Source organism: Trichechus manatus, unplaced genomic scaffold, assembly GCF_000243295.1.
Source record: "Trichechus manatus latirostris isolate Lorelei unplaced genomic scaffold, TriManLat1.0 scaffold00082, whole genome shotgun sequence".
NCBI lineage: Eukaryota > Metazoa > Chordata > Mammalia > Sirenia > Trichechidae > Trichechus > Trichechus manatus.
The window spans coordinates 3,975,684-3,996,693 of NW_004444018.1; the positions used below are offsets into that span (position 1 = coordinate 3,975,684).

Here is a 21,010-nt window from a genome sequence, read left to right on the forward strand (position 1 = left end):
GAGCGAGCGAGAGCGAGCGAGAGAGAGAGCGAGAGAGCGAGAGAGAGCGAGAGCGAGCAAGAGAGAGCGAGAGAGAGAGCGAGAGCAAGCGAGAGCGAGAGAGAGCGAGCGAGAGCAAGCTAGAGCGAGCAAGAGCCTTCTCCTGGAGCTGACGCCCTGAATATGGACTTGTAGCCTACTGGACTGTGAGAGAATAAACTTCTCTTTGCTGGAGCCATCCACTTGTGGTATTTCTGTTATAGCAGCATTGGATGACTAAGATACTAAGCTTGAAAATTTTATTTTAACATGCATGTATTCTGTTAACCCCAAAGCAAAACAACTTAATCAGAGAGGCAGATTATAGGAGAAACTTTTCGGATCCTCAAATGAGAGCAATATAACCCTCTAAATTTATTCCTCATTTCACAGACAGGCGTTGTTTCTGAAAACAAGAGAAGTATTTAGATTTTTTTCTTTGAGATTATTGCTGTGTTATTATTAATACTCACAGAACAAATGCATGATGTAAGGCTAAATTCATACGAATCAAATATATTGCTTTGTCAATGAACAAACAGCTGTTCATTTGGTCAGCAATTATTCTGATAGTATAGGTGCAGTGCTGTCGAATACATTTTCTGTGATCATCATAATGTTCTATATCTGTACTGTTCTATATGGAAGCTACTAGTCACTTGTGGCTACTGAGCACTTGAGAGGTGGCTAATGCAACTAAGGAACTGAATTGTTTCTTTTAGCTAATTTTAATTAATTTATATTTAAAGTGCCACATGTCAATAGTGACTACTGTATTAGACAGTGGAGGTTTAGGGTTTTTACCATTTCCTGCATTAAAAAATAATCTGCCTTAATAATAAGAAGAAGAATGTGCTTTGGTCTGTCTTCAAAAGTTTGGTAGATGGCATAATTTGTCTTCTTTGTTCAATAAAAAACACAAATGATATTATGAACAGTTTTCTAGTAATAAGTTTCATTCTAAAATTTCTATTTTAATTTTCTAAGATACAATTGCAAATAACTTGAAAAGGCTGACCAACAACAGATGAAATTTGAAGATACTATCCCTTGCCTCATGTAAGCAAAATCACTTCATGTAGAAGGACAGTACTGTGTTTCAAGATAACTCAAAAACTATAAATGTCAGTTTTTACTTCCAGTGAGTTTTAGAAAAGGGACAAACTCAGCATACAAAAGAAATTCTTATTGAAGTTTTATGGGCTTTTAATTACTGATTTTACATTACTTTAATCCTCAAATGGTTTAGCTTTTTTCCATCAAGTTTACATTGTTTTATATTCTAAATAACAACAAAACAATTATTACTTATTTTTAAAAATTAAGGTTACTTACTACTTAATTTGTAGAGCAAATACAGAGACTTACAAGGAATAGTTCTTCTAGTATAATACATTTCATACATATATTACCTTCAGATTGAAAATCTTTTAGTGATACTGTGAGAGGTTTGTCTTTTCCCTGATGATTCTTCCTTTTATCTTTTTTATTCATACCCTTTGACTGAGCTGAGGAATATTCAGAATTTTCATATTCCTAAAAGGAATTACCAACAATAATTAGCTTGCTTTACACTAGTAACATCAATCCATTAACAGGTAACATATTTCTTAAAGTTCTGTTTTTTAAGAATAAAAAACAAATACTAACAAATAAGCTAGCCAAAGGATACCTGTTTATATACTCTATCCCATGCATCTTAAACATTATAATAAAAACAAAAATTTATAACTTGGCCTATAACCACCTCCTAATGGCCACCTTTTTCTTCTTCCTTTCAGGACCAAACTTAAGACAATAATCTATAGTCAATTTGCCCTCTCAATTCATTTCTCATCCTACCGGAATCTGGCTTCTGCCATTCTCTTGACACTAAAGTTAAGGTCAAACTGCCAAATCCAACAGATATTATTTTAAAGCATCTCTTGATTTTCTCAAACATTTCTGACTACTTTTATGTATCCTTCACCGGTTTCTCTTCCCCAACCCTCTTCTTAAAAGTAGTTGCTGTTAACCATTATTCCTTTCTTAGGCTTTATACCCTTATTCTTCAAAGTTTAAAGTTCTCCCTATATACTGATGACTTCTACATGTATAGACAACTCACCTGGAAAGTTCAATAAGCATCTCGAAACTAAATGTGGTATCTTTCCATCTCACTCACTCTGGCTTCCCCACTTAACTCTATAGCAATTACCTTGTTTATTGCCACTATCATTTACACAAATGTCCCCTTGAAAAACTTTACAGTCATCCTTGTCTATTCTTGCTACACACTCTATACCCAAATTAGTCCCTAGGTCCTGTGGATTTTATCTCCTAAATATCTCTTAAATCTATTCTCTTTTCTTTGTACCCTCTGTTAATTTCTCTATCTTCTTTTGCTTGGACACCACAGTTTCTAATTTTAGCCCCTCAATCCATCTTCTACACTGCTACAGCACAACTTTCTAAAATGAAAATCCGAAATCAATCCACAAGTTAAAAATACTCAATAGCTCTCTAATGACAGACGTATAAAACTCAATCTCTTTTGCTTGGTACATAAAGTTCTTTATATCCTATCCTTCTGACCATTATCTCCAATGACTCTAGGTTCCTAAATTACAGTTTTTCACAAATATGCTATGCTCTTTCGTATGGTACATGTCTTGAATGCTTGCTAGTCCTTGCCTGGGAATGTCTGCTTTCCTACTGTCTACCTAGTGAACTTGTAATTGATCTATTAAGACTCCTCTTTAACAATTCTTTCCTAAAATCCATCACCATCAAAGGTACAGAAAATTCTTCTATTTTTCTGGATTCCCAACAGCACTGAAAACATACGGCTCTCAAAAAACAATTATATGTATGTCTCCCTCCACTAAACTATTGGGATGGGACCGTGTCTTTATCTTTGTATTTTGTGTGCCTAGCATATTTTGGCTATTCAAAATATATTTGGTGAATGAGTGACAGAATAGAATAGAAAATGCCATCTCAAACTTTAGTAATCAATTATAAAATTTTTTAGGTTAAAAAATAATAGTTATTTTATTGGAACATTGACTTAAAACACGACTATATCGAACTATCCATACATACAAGGAATCCCTCAATTTTCTGACAGTCTTTATTGTCTGAAAAACCAGTATTTTGGGGTACTAGGCCTACAACTCTGCTAAGAAAATTGGCTGGGAGCACGATAGTCTTTTTTTTTTTTTTAAATAATATTTTATTGTGTTTTTGGTGAAAGTTTGTTACACAGAAAATTAGGTTCCCATTTATCAATTTCTACACAAATTGTTTAGTGACACTGGTTACATTTCTACAATGTGTCAACACTCATTATTATTTCTATTCTGGTTGTTCATTTCCAAAATTATAGGGTCTTTTTAATAATTTATTTTTTGTTTGGTTGCTGTTGAGAATATACACAACAAAAACATATACCCATTCAAGTTTCTACATGTACAATTCAGTGACGCTGATTACATTCAGTAATGATACATGGAGATGTGCAACCATTCTCGCTCTCCTTTTCTGAGTCGTTCCTCCCCCATTAATATGAACTCACTGCCCACTAAGGTTCTTTATCTAATCTTTGGAGTTGCTGTTGTCAATTTGATCCTACGCAGATAAATCTTAGAAGAGCATAATGCTCAAGGCAGACATTCTTTAGTAGTTAAGCTAAACTATTGCTCGGTTTTAAGAAGACTTTGGGGGATATTTTTGGGTTAAGGTTTAAAGATTGTCTCAGGGCAATAGTTTCAGGGATTCATCCAGCCTCCATGCTCCATGAAGTTTGGAGTCCATGAGAATCTGAAATTCTGTTCTGCATTCACCCTCTTCTGATCAGGAGTTTTTGAACAAAATGTTCAGTAATGGTAGCCAGGCAGCATCCAGTTCTTCTGGTCTCGTAACAAAGGAGGCAGCTCTTTGTGCAGGCAGTTAGCCACATACTCCATTTCCTCCTCCCATTCCTGACTTTCTTCCTCTGTTGGGAGTATGGTATTTTATCAACCCCATCTACTATATTCCTCCTTTATAGATACAGCTAATTCTTTTAGCTTTATTATCTAGATATACACCTAACAACAAATCATTATTGTAACATAATATTCCATTTGCTAAATTCTACCTCCTATTTGAGCAAGACAGGAGCTTTCCAACGTAACCTGAAAGTCTACTTAAATGATTAAATCATAGCAAAGCTAGATGTATCCATTTTTATAATTGCCTGACTGGTGTCTAAACGGACAAGTAACATTCTTGATCATTCAGAATAAAAGAAATAGGGATGTGGAAAACAGAACTAACACATATAGTATACAAAATTCATTTTATCTGCAACTTTTATCCTTTTCCCAAACATTAAATAAGTATCAAGATCATCTACTGTGAATTTTATTTTCTCTTTTCCTTTCATCTTGGATGAAAAGCCAAAGGCCCTTAAGCATGACCAGTGACCACAAATGATCAACCACTGAGTAATCACAAGCAAGAATAAATTTTACAGACAAAACATCTCATTAAGTATAAAGGGCTAAATTTTTAAACGATATGAAAATAATAAATCCTTAAACAATTTAAATATAGAAACTGGAAACCAATACTATGTTTTACTTAAATGTTCCTACAACCACAAGTTATAGTATGCATTTCAGCACACACTCCAATACTAATGCTCAGTGACAAATGGTGAATTTCACTGGGCCAAAATATCAGAAATGGTTTCCCATTTACTTTAGTTAAGTGTAGTGAATGTCCAGCAAAGGGTCTCTTAATGAATGTTCCTAGACTGAAATCTAGTTATTTCTCATGTTCCTTTAAAATAAGTTAAAATAAATAATCTGCTGTGAATTTCATTTCCTCTCCTTCCATTCATCTTGGGTGGAAGAATTTCTTAATTAAACATTCCAAATTACCAGACAAAGCTTAGTACACATGTACCAGTTGTCTCTCAAAACTTGAGGAATCTTACTATGAAAACATTTTGATATTATTTTATTAAAATAATGACTTTTTGGACAAATTTTAGAATTTTTATCTAAAATTCAGGAAAAATGGTCTTAACTTTTGACCACTTAAACTTCTAAAATGTCCAAATCAATAAATATGTGAATACCTTTTTGTGCTCTTCATATTCTAATTTACTTAGCAACAATGCCTTCTCAAGGTCTGCTTCAAACATTTCAGATGTCAGCTAAAAAAAACAGAAAAATGTTTCACAATAAACAGATAATAGCATTCATTATACCACACGAGCAAAATAACTATGACAATATATATAGGAAAAGAAAACAAATACATTAAAAAATATCTGGGTTCTGTAAAGTTATCTATGCCAAACTAGAGAACCCTGTATTTCATAGAAGATAAAGCAAAAAGTTCCAATTCTGATATTCCAATCTCCCTTCATTGTCAATTATCTGTTGTATATACACTATAGTTACTTTTTTACTTTAATTAAAAAAAATCTTACATCTAAATAAAAAGATACTCTAGTAGATGTCAGACAGCATCCAGTTTTACAATAGTGATTACTACTCAAAAAATGTTTAAGAACACTGAAAAAGAATAATAAGCATTATTAAACATGTTATACCATTTCCTTAATATAGAATAAACCACAGGTACAGAACCTTTAAATATGGTGACGACATGTCCTGGTTTATGCCTGATGTTACAACATAATTACTTATACTGTATCCTTTTACCCTCAAAATGATAAACTATATGGTTTTACTATTTTTAAATAATCTAATTCTATAAAAAAATAATAATATTTTTGGACCTATATCTATTGGTTCCTCTTTCTCATCACTCAATCTCATTTTAACTTATTAAATATAGCTTCCACCACCCTCCAAACTACTCACCAAGAATTACATTTCCTAATTCTCAAATAAAATTGCAGCAGTAGTTGGATAAGACTTTGGGTTGTCCATCACTGGGGATAAGGTTAGTTTGCTTGCAGCTGAATACAGAATAGTTATGTGAGAAGAGTAAATATTCTGGAATTGTGTATGTGTCCACCTATATGTACTAGATAACAAAAATATAAATTTAGTGGACATCTCTTGTTTCGTCTGTCCAGAATCCCTCATTTATTCTTTTGAATAACTATATTTCAATGTCCTATGATTCTGGCCAGACTGCCAATCATGTAACACTGTACACCACTCACTACTATACCCACACATACACCCAAGCTACCATCGCCAACAACAACAGGGTGTGGGGAAGTGATCCAACTTTTTTTTTGCTCTCCCAGGAATTAAATTTTGAAAGCAAACACAAAGTAAGTAGGATTCAATCACCTGATGATCTCTCTCTAAAAGTGAGGTCTACTAGTTCTTGCTTCTATGCCCCAGAAATCCCTAGTCCCCATCTTTCCCAAGGCCTAGCTGTTTAGTTCTTAATTCAAAGTTGTGAATCACTCAGTATCCTTCCAACAAATTATTTTTGCCTAAGTTAATCGAGGTCGGTTTCTGTTGCTTAACTAAAACAGAAACCAACTCCAAAAAGGGGTGATCTATTTCAAAGGGATACCTTGAAAACTAGAAAAATGTTAACACTGGACACCATAAACTAAACCTACATTCCTAACGAAAGTCATTCCTCTGAAAGCATCTCATCTAATTCTATACTAACATAATAAAACGAGGGAAAAAAGATTAGTTTTACCACAGAAAAACATCAGTCAAACTCAGAGAAAAACTAAAACCAGAATTAAAATAATAAATAGTGTAGCAAATAAGGGAATATAACACTAGAAAATCTGATTAACCCCAGAGTAAATTATACATATTCTATCAATAACTGAAAAGAATTAAAAAATTAATCCAATCTGCATTAGTAATGAGCAGGAAAAAAGTAATAAACCTTTTAGATAATTCATTATATAAATGAGTATTCAAAAACAAGTAATATATAGTTATGAGGTTAAAAAAATTAGATTCATGTTAGTGTTACACAAAAAGCAAGTTTAAGCCATCAATTTCTCTAAACTCAAAACAAACTGAGTACAATGTTTCATTATAATTAAAGCATAGTCATCCTAACACAGGAAAAGTCAATAAAACTACTTAAGCTTATTCTCAACAAAGTTGGTTCAATTTACCACTGAACTTTTAATCCCTATTAACGACAATTTAATATTTGTGGAAAGGGCATCTTATATTATTACCAATATGTCATATATTCTGACTGATGTTCCCAAAATAAAGTTAGTGGGCAGGAGAACAGGTTAGAAAGTTGAGAGTCTTGCAAAATGTCATTAGTCTTTTTCATGCTAACTTACAGAACTTAAAAATTAAGGTAGCTAATTTTAATAGCATGATAAAAATTGAATGAAATGAAATTTTTAAAGTAAAAATTATGGCTCTCTTCAGCATTTCACTCTTCTAACGGTAGCAGTTTAGAGTTTATATTTATCTTTGAAATATTAATACAAGCTAGTGTACAAGGAAATCCAAAAAGACAAAGATGATTTGAGTTTCAATTTAAACCTTTGAAATCTAGAACAAATTCTCCCAAAAATGTCACTATATGATCAACCAACAAGAATTTGTTGGCAGCCTTCTATGTGCTGTACCCTGCTTGTGGGGTTTAAAGCAGCAGCATAAATTTGGATTTTTTCCTCAAAGAATTTCTACTCCATTTGAGGACATAAGACTAACACATATGAGCTACAGGAATAGAGTAAGACATTAAAAGTGCTATAAAAGTTGAGGGAAAAAAGACAAACAGAATTCAGACACGCATACAAAAATGAACTTAAGCTGATCCAAAAGGATGGATATAATCTGGATAGGTAGAAAGAGGAATAGAAGAATTTCAGGAAAAAAGAGCCATGTGAACAGACATGATATTAAGAATATATATGAGATACCAAGGAAAGCCATCCTGATTAAGGTGAATTCTATACAAGACAGAGATTTGGAAAAAATGTTGGCTTTGGGAGATCATGGAAATGGATCATTTAACTTCCTATTCCATCCATGCTAGCTGTGACTTTGGGCAACTAATGTAACTTCTGCAAACCTCAGTTTCCTCATATATGTAAAAAGGAAATAGGAATGCCAAGCTTACATGTAGTTCTGAGAATTTAAAGCATATGTAAAGTACCTAGCACAGTCCCTGCCTGGCACAAGAGCAGTAATGAGACACACAGTAAATGAGAATTCCCCTCCCCTATGACAGAGAATAGTGGAAAACAAGCTTGCTTAGGTAGGGTAAAATTAGTGTCTACTCCCTAAAAATGGGGGACTTAGAGCAGCTGAAAAAGGAACACTGATATAAGGGTAAGAAATAAACTGGAATATTAAAAGCATGAGAAAACAGAATCAACGTGACTGGCTAAACTACTGTAATCTCAGACAGGAACCTGGACCAGAAAGTAGCAGTGCAGAAATAATGAAGGCTACATCTTAAAAATATTGGTCAAGTTTTGAAACACTGACTGAATATGAGGTATGAAAGAAGAATGAACCAAAGATAAGATTTTTGACCCTAGGTAAAGGGAGAATGGTAGCACAGAGATTAAAACATCAGGAAACAGAAAGGAAACATGATCCCAAATTCTCTAAACTTATCTTGAAACTGCTATAAATACAGTTTGTAAACTGAGAGCTCCTCAGAGAGTCATTTTCTTTGCACCCAGAGAAGAAGGAAAGAAAAAGGAAGTAGTTGGCACTCCAATGCCTACAGAATTAAAGAAGATACTTACATGTGCCCAAGATGAAGTACTTCAGATCCCCTTCCTCTTGACTTCCTTCATTGCCTCCTACTCCCCATCTAGTAGTAAAACATTTTTTTCTATTTAAGCAAACCTATAGCTCAAGAGTTTGTGATCAATTAAAGAGTATGATGGACCAATGAAAAATCTGAAGGGCAGTAAATATTTTTCAACTAGATATAAAAAATTTTAGTAACTAGGTAGCATAACAATTGTATCCATTTTAAATCCAAGCAAAATAAATTCCAAATGAAAAGAGTTTGGCATCATGGAAACATGGGTATTGTGAAACAACACACAGTATTATTCTGAAGACATCTAACACTTGCAGCCAACTGATTGGCCACAGTAGTAGCAGTGTCTTACGATCTTCTAACCCAGTATTTTTCAAAGAATGGACCACATATCTTTCACTAATTTGGAAGGCATAATTAATTAAATCCTCATATCGAACATTATGATTTTAAAGGTTGCTAAGGTTCTATGAAAATTGCATCTATTGTGTTCACACTAATTATCGGTTCAGTTCATCTCAGCTAATGTATTTTCAGATCTTTTGAGTGCTGTTGACACTTATATATTTTATTTATCTCCAAGTAATAAATATGCTTCAATTATTCACTGAAGAGTTTAAAATAGTAATGAAAATAGAGCTGGAAATATGCAACTCATAAAAACATCATAACCTTAAAAATGAACAGGACTTTTTAACACAGTGAATAGAATATAAATCTGTGTTAGGACAAGACTGATGCCACATAAGCAGCTGAAAAGAAAAAATTATAAATAGAAAATTAAAATAATAGATATTTCCAATTTTGATTTATTGAGTCATCATCATTCTGTTTGCTCCTAGCTTCATTTGCTATGAAACTTGGTTGGACCAGTGGCCTAAAGACATCACAGTTTTTGTATCACTTTCAAACAAAGCACAGTGACTTCTGTGAGTCTTTTGAGAACAAGTACCAAGGAATGCTTTCCAGCACAAAAGTGATGAAATCTATTGCTAAAGAAAGTAAAGAGCCAAAAACCACAATTTATCTGAATTTGCACTCCTTATAGGGAAACAAGGTAGAAGTCAAACTATTGCCAAGGGACTTATTTTATCAGTCACAAAGTTAATGACAAATACCATGCTCACAAAAGGAGCAGAATGAACTACTGGCAAAATTCCTTTTTATCAAATGGACTGGAGGATGCCACGTAAAAGAGCAATTACTATTATGCACATGCCAGCAGGTATTTCACTTGAGATGCACAAAACCAGTTATGTATGGCATTTGAATCAATACAGTAAGAGGAAGAAATACATAATAGAATTTGGTCTGTTTCTCACTGAAAATCCATGAGAAGAGATTTTTCTATTCAGTTATTTTTGAACCAAGATACAGACTTAAAAAAGGTACACTAGAATCAGTAATATCAATGCATAGTGAATAAAAGAGGCTATACCTAAACAACATTTACCCACAGATTTATTCATAGGCAATAGCTGTTGGTGAGCATTATATCTCCTGATCTTAATTCAATATTAATCAGAAATAGTGAAAATTATGACTATAACCAAATCACAGCCATGACCTATAAATCTTTTTTTAAAACAGCTTTACTGAGATACAATTCACATAACACAAAATTCACCCACTTAAACTATAAAACATATACAAGTTTTGGTGTTCAGTTATCTAGTGCTGCTATAACAGAAATACCACAAGTGGATGGCTTTAACAAACAAATTTATTTTCTCACAGTTTAGGAGGCTAGGAGTCTGAATTCAGGGTACTGGCTCTAAGGGAAGGCTTTCTCTCTCTGTTGACTCTGGAGGAAGGTCCTTGTCTCTTGCTTCTGCTTTCTGGTTCCTTGGAGATCTCCATGTTCTTGGCATCTATCTTACCCCATGTCTCTCTCTGCTCACGTGTTTAATCTCTTTTATATCTCAAAAGAGACTGACTCAAGATACACCCTACCCTAATCTTATTTCATTAACATAACAAAGACAACCCATTCCCAAATGGGATTATAACCACAGGAATAAAGGTTAGGATTTACAACACATTTTGGGGGTACATAATTCAATCCGTAACATTCCACTCTTTGGCCCCCCAAAATTCATGTCCTTGCCACATGCAAAACACATTCACCCCATCACATCATCCAAAAGTCTTCAATCCACTCCAAGTCCAAAATCTCATCTTCTGAATCATCTAAATCAAATATAGGTGAGACTTTAGGCGTAGTCCATCCTGGGGCAAAATTCCTCTTCATCTGTAAACCTGTGAAATCTAGACTACAAATTATCTGTTTCCAAAGTACAATGGAGGGACAAGCACAGGGTAGACATTTCCACTACAACTGGGAGAAACTGGAGGAAAAGAAGAGAGAAAGGGCACCAAGCAAGTCCAAATTCCAGCAGAACTATTTACATTAGCTCTCAAGGCTTTAAAATAATCCTCTGTTCTCAGAGACCTTCTAGGCAACAGCTCTGCCCTCCAGAGTCTGTGTCTGCCTCGCCCTCTGAATTCTGGATGGAGGCCCCTAGGACCTGGCTTCAGCCTCTGGGATGGCAACTCTGCTCCCTCTGCTTTGGGTGGCCCCATTCTCCTAATCTATCTGAGTGATAACCCCACCCCTTGACCTCCATTCTTATGCCCCTTGGACATGACAGCCCCACCTCCTCTGCTTTGGGCAGAGCCCCACCGCCCTGGCACACCTTAACAGCAGCCCCACACTCCAGAACCTAGCTGAAACCTAGGAGGCTGCCCACCCTCTGAAATCAAAAAGGCCCTGCTTCCCATGCTCCTGCTAACAGTTCTGATTATCTCCAAGCCACTCCAGGGACAGTCCTTTTCTCTTCTTGGAGGACGACAGGTATAGCTCCTTTGGCCTGTTTCCTGCCTGTAGAATTCCAAGAGGTAGACAGTGTTCTTTCCTTTCATTCTTTCTCTGTCCCCTTCAGTCTAAGCTGATGGGGTTTCTGCTGTAGTATGTGGTTAGATCCATCAGTCACAGGCTTAATCTCTTTAACAGAAAATTGTGCAGCCACGTCCTCAGTGAACATTCTAGGACATGTGTCCTTAGTTTCTACAACAGAATTTTCCAGATCTTTAAGTTCTGCTTTCATTTTGCACAGTTCATTTTTAAGTCCATATCTTTCCTCTCGCATTTTACTATAAGCGGCAAGGAGAAACCACACGGGCCCTTTAGGATTTTGCTTAGAAATCTCCTCAGCCAGATATCCAAGTTTATCACTTACAAGTTCCACCTTTCCACTAAACATCTGAACATAATTCAGACAAGTTCTCTGCCACTGCATAAAAAGCATCACCCTTCCTCCATTGTCCAGTCACATGTTCATCATTTTCTTTTAAAGCCTCACCAGAAGCACAATTAACGTTCACATTTCTATCAACATTCTTTTGCTGGAGCCATGTGTTTTCTCTAAGATGATACAGACTTTCTCTGTAACTTTCCTCATTTCTTGCTGAGCCCTCACCAGAACTGCCTTTGACGTCCATAGTTCTACCAACAGTCTCTTCAAGTCAATCTAGGCTTTTACTATTAGGTACCTTAAAAGTCTTCCAGCCTCCACTCATTACCCAATTTCAAAACTGCTTCCACATTTTAGGTATCTTAGAGCAGTACCCCGCTCTGCCAGTATTAAATTCTGTTCATCGTTATCTAGTGCTCCCATAGCAGAAATACCACAAGCAGGTGCTTTAACAAACAGAAATTTATTTTCTCACAGTTTAGGAGGCTAGGAATCCAAATTCAGGGTGCTGACTCCAGAGGAAGGCTTTCTCTCTCTGTCGGCTCTGGAGGAATGTCCTTGCCTCTTTTGCTTCTGCTTCCTGGTTCCTTGGAGATCTCCATGTGTCCTCGCACCTATCTTAACCCATCTCTCTGCCTGCTAATCTCTTTTGTATCTCGAAAGAGATGGACTCAAGATACACCCTACACTAATCCTGCTACATTAATAGAACAAAGGCAATTCATCTTCAAAAGGGACTATAACCACAGGCATGTCTGTTGTTGTTAGGTGCTGTAGAGTTGGTTCTGACTCATAGCAACCCTATGTACAACAGAACAGAAACACTGACTGGTCCTTCGCCAACCTCACAACTGTTGCTATGTTTGAGCCCACTGTTGCCACCACTGTGTCAATCTTCTTGTTGTGGGTCTTCTTCTTTTTCACTGACCCTCTACTTTATCAAGTATGATGTCCTTCTCCAGGGACTAGTCCCTCCTGATAACATGTCCAAAGTAAGCAAGACGAAGTCTCACTGAACTCCCTTCTAAGGAGCATTCTGGCTGTACTTCATCCAAGACAGATTTGTTCATCCTTCTGGCAGTCAATGGTATATTCAATATTCTTCACCAACACTATAATTCAAAGGCATTCTTCTTTAGTCTTCCTCATTCACTGTCTAGCTTTCCCACATATATGAGACAACTGAAAAAACCACGGCTTGGGTCAGGCACACCTTAGTCCTTAAAGTGAAACCTTTGCTTTTTAACACTTTAAAGAGGTCTTTAGTAGCAGATTTGCCCAATGCAATATGTTGTTTGATTTCTTGACTGCTGCTTCCATGGGCGATGACTGTGGATCCAAGTAAAATGATATCCTTTACAACATCAATCTTTTCTCCATTTATCGTAATGTTGCTCACTGGTCCAGTTGTGAGGATTTTTGTTTTCTTTATGTTGAGGTATAATCCATACTGAAGCCTGTAGTGTTTGATCTTCATCAGTAAGTGCTTCAAGTCCTCTTTGCTTTCAGTAAGCAAGGATGTGTCATCTGCATATCACAGGTTATTAATGAGTCTTCCTCCAATTCTGATGCTGTGCTCTTCTTCATATAGCCCAGCTTCCCAGATTATTTGCTCACCATACACAATGAATAAGTATGGTGAAAGGATACAACCCTGATGCACACTCTTCCCAATTTTAAATCACACAGTATTTCCCTGTTCTGTCCAAAGGACTGCTTCTTTGTCTATGTACAGGTTCTTCATGGGTACAATGAAGTCTTCTGGAATTTCCCCACTGGCATAGAAGTTAGGATTTATAACACATATTTCTGGGGGACATAATTCAATCCATAACAGGTGTATATATCTATGAAAACAAATGGCCAGAATATAAGACTATTTTTCCACAATAAGGTATGCTGGAATAGATACAAGCTTTTGAAATGAAAAATGAGGTATAAATATTTTTTAAGACACTAATAATGCAGTAAATATCATCTCTACAATTTCCGGTAGCTTAGGTAGCATAACTCAGCAAAATATACAGTATCTCTCATAGCCTGAAGCTATCTTTTCAGGATCAATATATCATAGTTTTTAATGTTGAGCAAAAAACTACAATTAAGATCAAACTGTGGTTCAGAGAGTTTGCCCCAGCTGGTCTTTGTCTTTTAATGAATAAGTCCAACTATTTATATTTATTGATATAATGAATTATTTGTCTAGTACCTTTTTCTATAACTTGTTTCAAATTCCTCCTTGCAATTTCCTTTGCTTTCTATCTTCTACAAAAGTCATTTGTATAAGTAGTTAACTTTAAATCTAAAAAAATTGTACTTTGAACTATGTTATCAACATGAAAATTTTTAAAGTATTTATTTACTCCTCTGACCTACTCCCTTCCCCCTAATTTTTTGTATTCATAGACAGGGATTTCATTTCAGACTCAATTCTTCAAATGGGTTATGTTCTCTTTAATAACTACCTGTACAACCACTAGTTAATTCTATGCTGAACTAGCTTCAATGCTCACCACTTTCCAATTGCTGTGCTGTTTATTTAGACTTAGATTCTGTGGTGGTTAGTTTTATGTGTTAAATTGGGTAGGCTATGATTGTCAGTTGTTTGGCCAGACACTGGACTGGCTGCTGTTCCATAGTGTAGTGTAGCATAATGTAATCAATCACCTCCCATGAGGTTAATCAGTTAAAAGGGGAGTTTCCTTAGCAGTGTGGTCTGCCTCCAGAATATAAATGGATATTCTGGCAGAGCTCTCTTTCTCTTGACCCTGTACTCTTCTTGTCACCTGACCTATGGATCTTGGGACTTAAACCTGCAGAAGTCTCTGGCCTACCACCTGACCTGTGGAATTTGGACGTGCTAGCCCCACAACTGTGTGAGCCAATCCTTTGAAGTAAATCAATCTCAATCTCCATCCTTATCTATCTACCTATCTCTCTACATATACATATGTGTGTATTATGTGTGTGTGTGTATATATATAGGCAATCTGTTTTCTTCTGTGCATATGTTTATAGTATGACTTTCTTACTCCTTACTAAAATTAAAAACTTTTAAAAATAGTTAAAGCTGGCTTCAATTCTTTCAAGCTCAGATTCAAGTATTAAGGTTAGGAAAAATTTTATCAACATTATCTTTGCTAGCTGCCGCTGTTCTATTTGTTTCAGCAACATGAATTATGCCTCTGCTGGATTTGAGTTAGGTGTTCCATATCTATCATGTCAATTTTATCTGCAAAATTTATCTCAAATTTTCCTTCAGACAACTGACTCAATTTTCTTCAGGGTATGTTCTGTTCTTTGGTCCTTCTAATGAAATTTTTTAAACTCTGCTATGATTTTATTTCCTTATTTTTTCAACTCATCCAGTTTCCTCTTAATTTCAGTCTCTCAGCCACTTTTCCATCTCAGTCTACTGTCTAATTTCATCTTGATATATAACATTACTATCTCCCTGACTTTTACAAAATGTTCTAGCCCCTTGATTTTTACTAAAGCACAAAGTAGATTCTGTCTAAAATTAACTTCTGCTCCCTGTAGCAAATCTCGTCTTTTGCCTATTTTCTTCAGTTTACTTTTACTCTGGACACTATGATGTTCTTTTATGTGGCAGAAATTTCTTCAGCTAATATGAAGCCCTAGTGGCACAGTGATTAAGAGCTCTGCTACTAACCAAAAGGCTGGCAGTTCAAATCTACCAGCTGCTCCTTGGAAACCCTATGGGGCAGTTCTACTCTGTCCTGTAGGGTCACTATGAGTCGGAACCAACTTGACGGCACAGAACAACAACAACGTGAGATCAAGTAAGGTCCCGTGTTTGCTTATAAGTAGGTGAAGTGGATGCATCCGGTTGTTATTCAATGCCAGCTCTCAGATTTTAGGCTGACGCTTAGGTTAAGTAAATTTATATTATCAACCTGGTGATTTAGGAACAGGAAACTTTATCTTAGCATAATTTCTCTTTATGTTTGACATAACCTGTCAAGTAACAGGCAAACTTTCTATATCCAGCCTTTTGCCTGGGTCAGCCTCCATACCTGGACTTTCTCATATTGCTGTTTCCCTGTGCTGCCAGGGAGAACACCCACCATACTGTGGGCTTTCTGCCTACTCTAGTCACTGCTTGGTTCCTCAAAACGTAGCCACCTGAAACTGCAAAAATGGGGTGGTAAGGGGTCTCTAACCTCCTCTAACTTCACGAGGGAGAGAATCATCATCAGCATCAGTAGCCCAAGGCTGACTATTATAAGGCGGAGATCAGACATATTCCACTGTCCAACCTTTTTACCAATTCTGATACCATGGTACTCTGATTCTCTGCTGGGTTCAATAATTTGTTACAATGGCCACACAGAACTCACAGACCATACTCAGAGTTATGGGATTTATTAGGGAAGTAAAAGAGTACAACTCGGGTTCAGAAACGACTCAGGATACAGTTCTTTGATCAGGACACAGTTCTTTGATCAGGACAGCCTATTCTCAGCTGTGCCCACAGGCAGGCCTGTCTCTGGCTATCAGCCCCTTGGCCTAACCTCTGGCCTGCTTGGGCACGTGTTGCAAAGCTCTTTAGCTTTGCCAGTAAGTGCCTGAAGCACCCCACTCTGCCACTAAGCCTCAACCCAAAGGCACTCAGCTCTCTTGCTCTGTGAGCTGGCAAGCCTAGCTCCACCAACAAGTGCCTGGAGGTGCCCCACTCTGCCAAGAAGCCTCCTAACTGAAGGTACTCAGCTCTCTAGCTCCATGGGTCAACACACCCACTGTAACTGCGTCGCTCCATGGGCCAGGAAGCCCACCGCAACATCTCCTGCCAATCTCCTGGTTCTGCTGCCTCTGCTGCCACCCTTTCCCTAACGCTGCTTCTTGCTGTCTCCGGGGTTACATCTCTCTTCTTCTATCTCCTGGGTCTGGTTCTCGGCGCAAGGATTCTGGGTCCAAGGATGTGCTCCACGCCTACCTCTTCTTTCTTGGTGGCAGTGAGGTACCCCCTTCCTGCCTCTGAGATGGCTCATTTTAAGCCTAGTGGGATGGCAAAACTGACCAATCCCCTCATTAGGGTTTCATACACCTTACTTGCATGGTCCCACCCCCTCAAAGGTGCCACGCACCTTATCTGCATTATTAGCAGGCTGTCCAATCCCCTTAGTGGGCCACAAGCACCTTATCTGTATAGTTCCACCCAATCATTTGGAGGGAGTTACAAGACCACAGTGAGAAAGGCCATGCAAAAGTGATCCACTGCACCACAGGAATATAATATTCCACACAGCAAAGTGGATTCCAAGTGGTATACTGTCCATCTCTTCCAAGGTTTGCCCTTATCTCTTCCTTACCCTTCAGTGTGATCATCCCAGGAGCTACTCTACTTCCTATAACCTGGATTATTTTCCTGGGAGTGGTACTTCCAAATGAGGCACTATGACTTCCTAAGTGGTCTATCAATAATATACTTAGCAGAAATTCCTCAAAGTTCCTAGACCTTGGTTGGCATCCTTACATAGGTCGGGGCTAAGTCACATATTCCCTTTTCATAATTATCTGGTCATTCTGATAGCAATAACTGAGGACAGGAGGAAAGGTAATCAGATACCTGTGCTCAAGTTTCCATATTGTATGAAATTTACTTTGGTGCAAAGTTTAGTGTTTTTCTTCATTAGTTTTCCAGTGCCCGGGTCACTGGGAGAAATTCTCTCTAGTAAAGATACTAGTAAATTCTATTACTGTCTAAACAACTAGATCATCTTAAAATTCAGACTTGTAAAAGACCAACATCACTTCAAACTGGAAGAATTTGTCATAATAAATGCTGTAGAAGGAAAAAAAGAAACGAATCAAACTCTCCTAGAAATAGTACAAAATGATTTACCCATGTTATCAGTGCCTGGATTTCTGTATGGCTCTAGTGTAATAGCTGGCACTCACATAATGGTGAGCCTGAGACACTGCAAAATCCTTAAGAAAAAGTTATAGTTAGCATAGTTTATTTTATTTTAAGTGCATAGTTTAGTACAGAGCCCTGGCAGTGTGGTGGGTAAGAACTCAAAAGGTCTGCAGTTCAAATCCACCAGTCGCTCCTTGGAAACCCGATGCGGTAGTTCTACTCTGTACTATAGGGTTGCTATATGAGTCAGAATCGACTCGACAGCAATGAGTTTTTAGTTTAGTATAGTCCAACTCTTTGAAAATTAGTAAACTAAGCCTGATGGGGTAATCACTCCAGCAGATGAAACATCTGCCAGAACAATACTCACTCCAGACAGATCAACTGATATTTTGATACATAAGCAAATAAATAACTGTTCGATTGCTATACATTCAGCGTCTTCTAGAGTACATTCTAGGCTCAGTATGTTATTTTACTGAATACTGTCAAAAAAAAAATTGATTCCTCTTAATAAATTATATATTTCATTTGCTTGTTATTAATGTTATTTATTTAATTAGAGGCACAGAAGAACAAGTTATCATGTAAATACATTAAAGAAACAAACAAATGCCATAAACTATTTTAACGTTACATCAAGACTGAAAAATTTCCGCTTGGAAGTCTTTCTTTTTAAGCAAAACTGTTTCTGAGCATTTTTAACAAGAGCCCTCTGGCCTCACAAATGTGTGTCTTTTCTTTTTTACTTGAAATAATTTAATCCTGTTCCTCTACCTTCCAAGTGCTACAGCTGCTAACCAAAAAGATCAGCAGTTTGAATCCACCAGGCACTCCTTGGAAACTCTGAGGGGCAGTTTTACTCTGTCCTACTGGGTCGCTAGGAGTCAGAATCAACTCGACAGCAATGGGTTTGGTTTGGGTTTTTACCCTCCCTATGGAGCCCTGGTGGCAAAGTGTTTAAGAGCTCAGCTGCTAACCAAAAAGTTGGCAGTTCCAATCACCAGCTGCTCCTTGGAAATCCTATGGGGCAGTTCTACTCTACCCTATAGGGTTGCTATAAGTCAGAATTGACTCGACGGCAATGGGTTTGTTTTTGTTTTTCTTTTAAACTTCGTTATTTTTTCCTCATTTGTAAAAGAGCAAATGAATTAAAAACCTACAAAATAACTGCTTTGAATTTCCAAAACTAACAAAAATAATAAATGTACAATCTTCTTTCCTAGTAGATAAAAAACAGAACCTCTTATTAAAAGCAGCAAACGTGCCTTAATCCAATGAAAACTGCTCTGTAGAATAGTGATGACAAGGGTTCACATGCACTCCCATCTTAAAAATGGATAAATTCATTGAAAAACAAATCAAAATAATTTTATTTACTTAGCTGTACCTGCTCATCTCTTTGTCTCCACTCTTGCCAATTTTCTTCTCGTGAATCCTTCTGTACTGGGTTGGACAACGAAAGCTCATGCTGAGTGTTACAAACGGCATGGGAGGATTTCTGCGGAATTTTCTTAAAAGCAAGATTTCTAAGCTATAAAACAAACAAAAAAATATATTAAATTTAGTTTGCCGTTCCTGTGATAATAATGACTTTTTAAGTTAAAAAAACCAATAAATGATATTTTATATGTCTAAATACTACTCCAAATACCTTTTTGCTAACTCAAACAACTGAAATGAAGTTGGTGTTTGTCTGTTTTGTATTCCTTGTAGAATATTAATTTTTGCAGCATTTGAGATGCTGTTGGTGAATTAACAGATGAAATGATTAATAAAGTGAGAATAGATTACACTATATTATGCAAACATTTTAATGATTTCTCTTGACTAAAGGGAAGAAGTTTATAGGATAGAAAACAGAAAAATAAGTGCACATTTTAAAATGCAAAACAATATAGTCAAAAAGATTAAAGTTTAATAACTTACAAATTTAAAATTTTAAGTACAAATTTAAAATTTTAAGCAACTCTAGCAACTGCTTTGTTACTCCTGAAAAATACAGACCCTAGTACACAAAACATAATGAACTAAAACCATACTGGCCAATCTACTGCCAACAATAAGAATAACCTGAAACGTAGTAGTTGAAACAACAGAAAAATACTGAGAGGCTTGAAAATAAGGAGCAACAATTTTGACTGATAATCACTACATTGTTCTGAAAGATGAGAGTGATGAGATATAAACCACTACCAGCAGCTGGAGTGTTGTAAATCCTAACCTCTATGCCTGTGGTTATGATCCCACTTGGGAATGGGTTGTCTTTGTTATGTTAATGAGACAGCATTAGTGTAGGGTGTGTCTTGAGTCAATCTCTACTGAGATATAAAAGAGATTAAACAAGCAAGCCAGAAGCAGAGATGGGAGAAGAGAGACGCCAAGCCACATGAAGACTGTCCACAAGCATAAGCCCAAAGAGATAAGGACCTTCCTCCAGAGCTGACAGAGACAGAAAGCCCTCCCCTAGAGCTGGGACCCTGAATTCAGACTTCTAGCCTCCTAAACTGTGAGAAAATAAACATTTGTTAAAGCCACCCACTTGTGGTTATTTCTGCTACAGTGGCACTTAGGTAACTAACACAGCAACCCTATAAGCTGGAATACAACTACCCTACAGCGTCTCCTGCAGAGTGGCTGGTGGGTTCAAACTGCCAACGATTTGGTTAGCAGCTGAGCACTTTTAACCACTGCGCCACCAAGGATGGACCATCAAATGCATAAAAATGTATGCTCAAGGCTAATCACAGTTTTCCATAATAGTAAAAAATGAGAAACAACCTAAATGTTTACCAAGGATTCAATTAAATAAAGTATGATACATCAAATAAAGTATGATACATCCATATAATTAAATACTGTGTATTCATTTAAAATGGAGCCCGGGTGGCAACAATGGTTACGAGCTCAGCCGCTAACCAAAAGGTTGGCAGTCTGAATCCACCAGTCGCTCCCTCGAAAACCTAATGGGCAGTTCTGGTCTATCCTATAGGGTCACTATGAGTTGGAATCGACTTGATGCCAACAGGTTTTCTTTTGGTTATTCATTTAAAATAATGTAGATCTTTGTTTACTATTATGGGAAACTGCTCATGGCTAATTAAAAAAAGGTTGTAAAATG

At 36.7% G+C, this 21,010-nt stretch overlaps 1 protein-coding gene across 1 annotated transcript in view; it reads right to left on the reverse strand.

Moving 5' to 3' along the window:
- GKAP1 (G kinase anchoring protein 1) overlaps nt 1-21,010 on the reverse strand; it is a 131,004-nt gene that overhangs the window by 86,715 nt on the left and 23,279 nt on the right. Inside the window, exons 4-6 of the mRNA XM_004381300.1 lie at nt 19,280-19,423; nt 5,126-5,203; nt 1,431-1,554 (exon numbers count right to left, since the gene is read on the reverse strand). Of these exons, the coding sequence (XP_004381357.1) occupies nt 1,431-1,554; nt 5,126-5,203; nt 19,280-19,423 (346 nt within the window). The remainder of the gene's footprint in view (nt 1-1,430; nt 1,555-5,125; nt 5,204-19,279; nt 19,424-21,010) is intronic.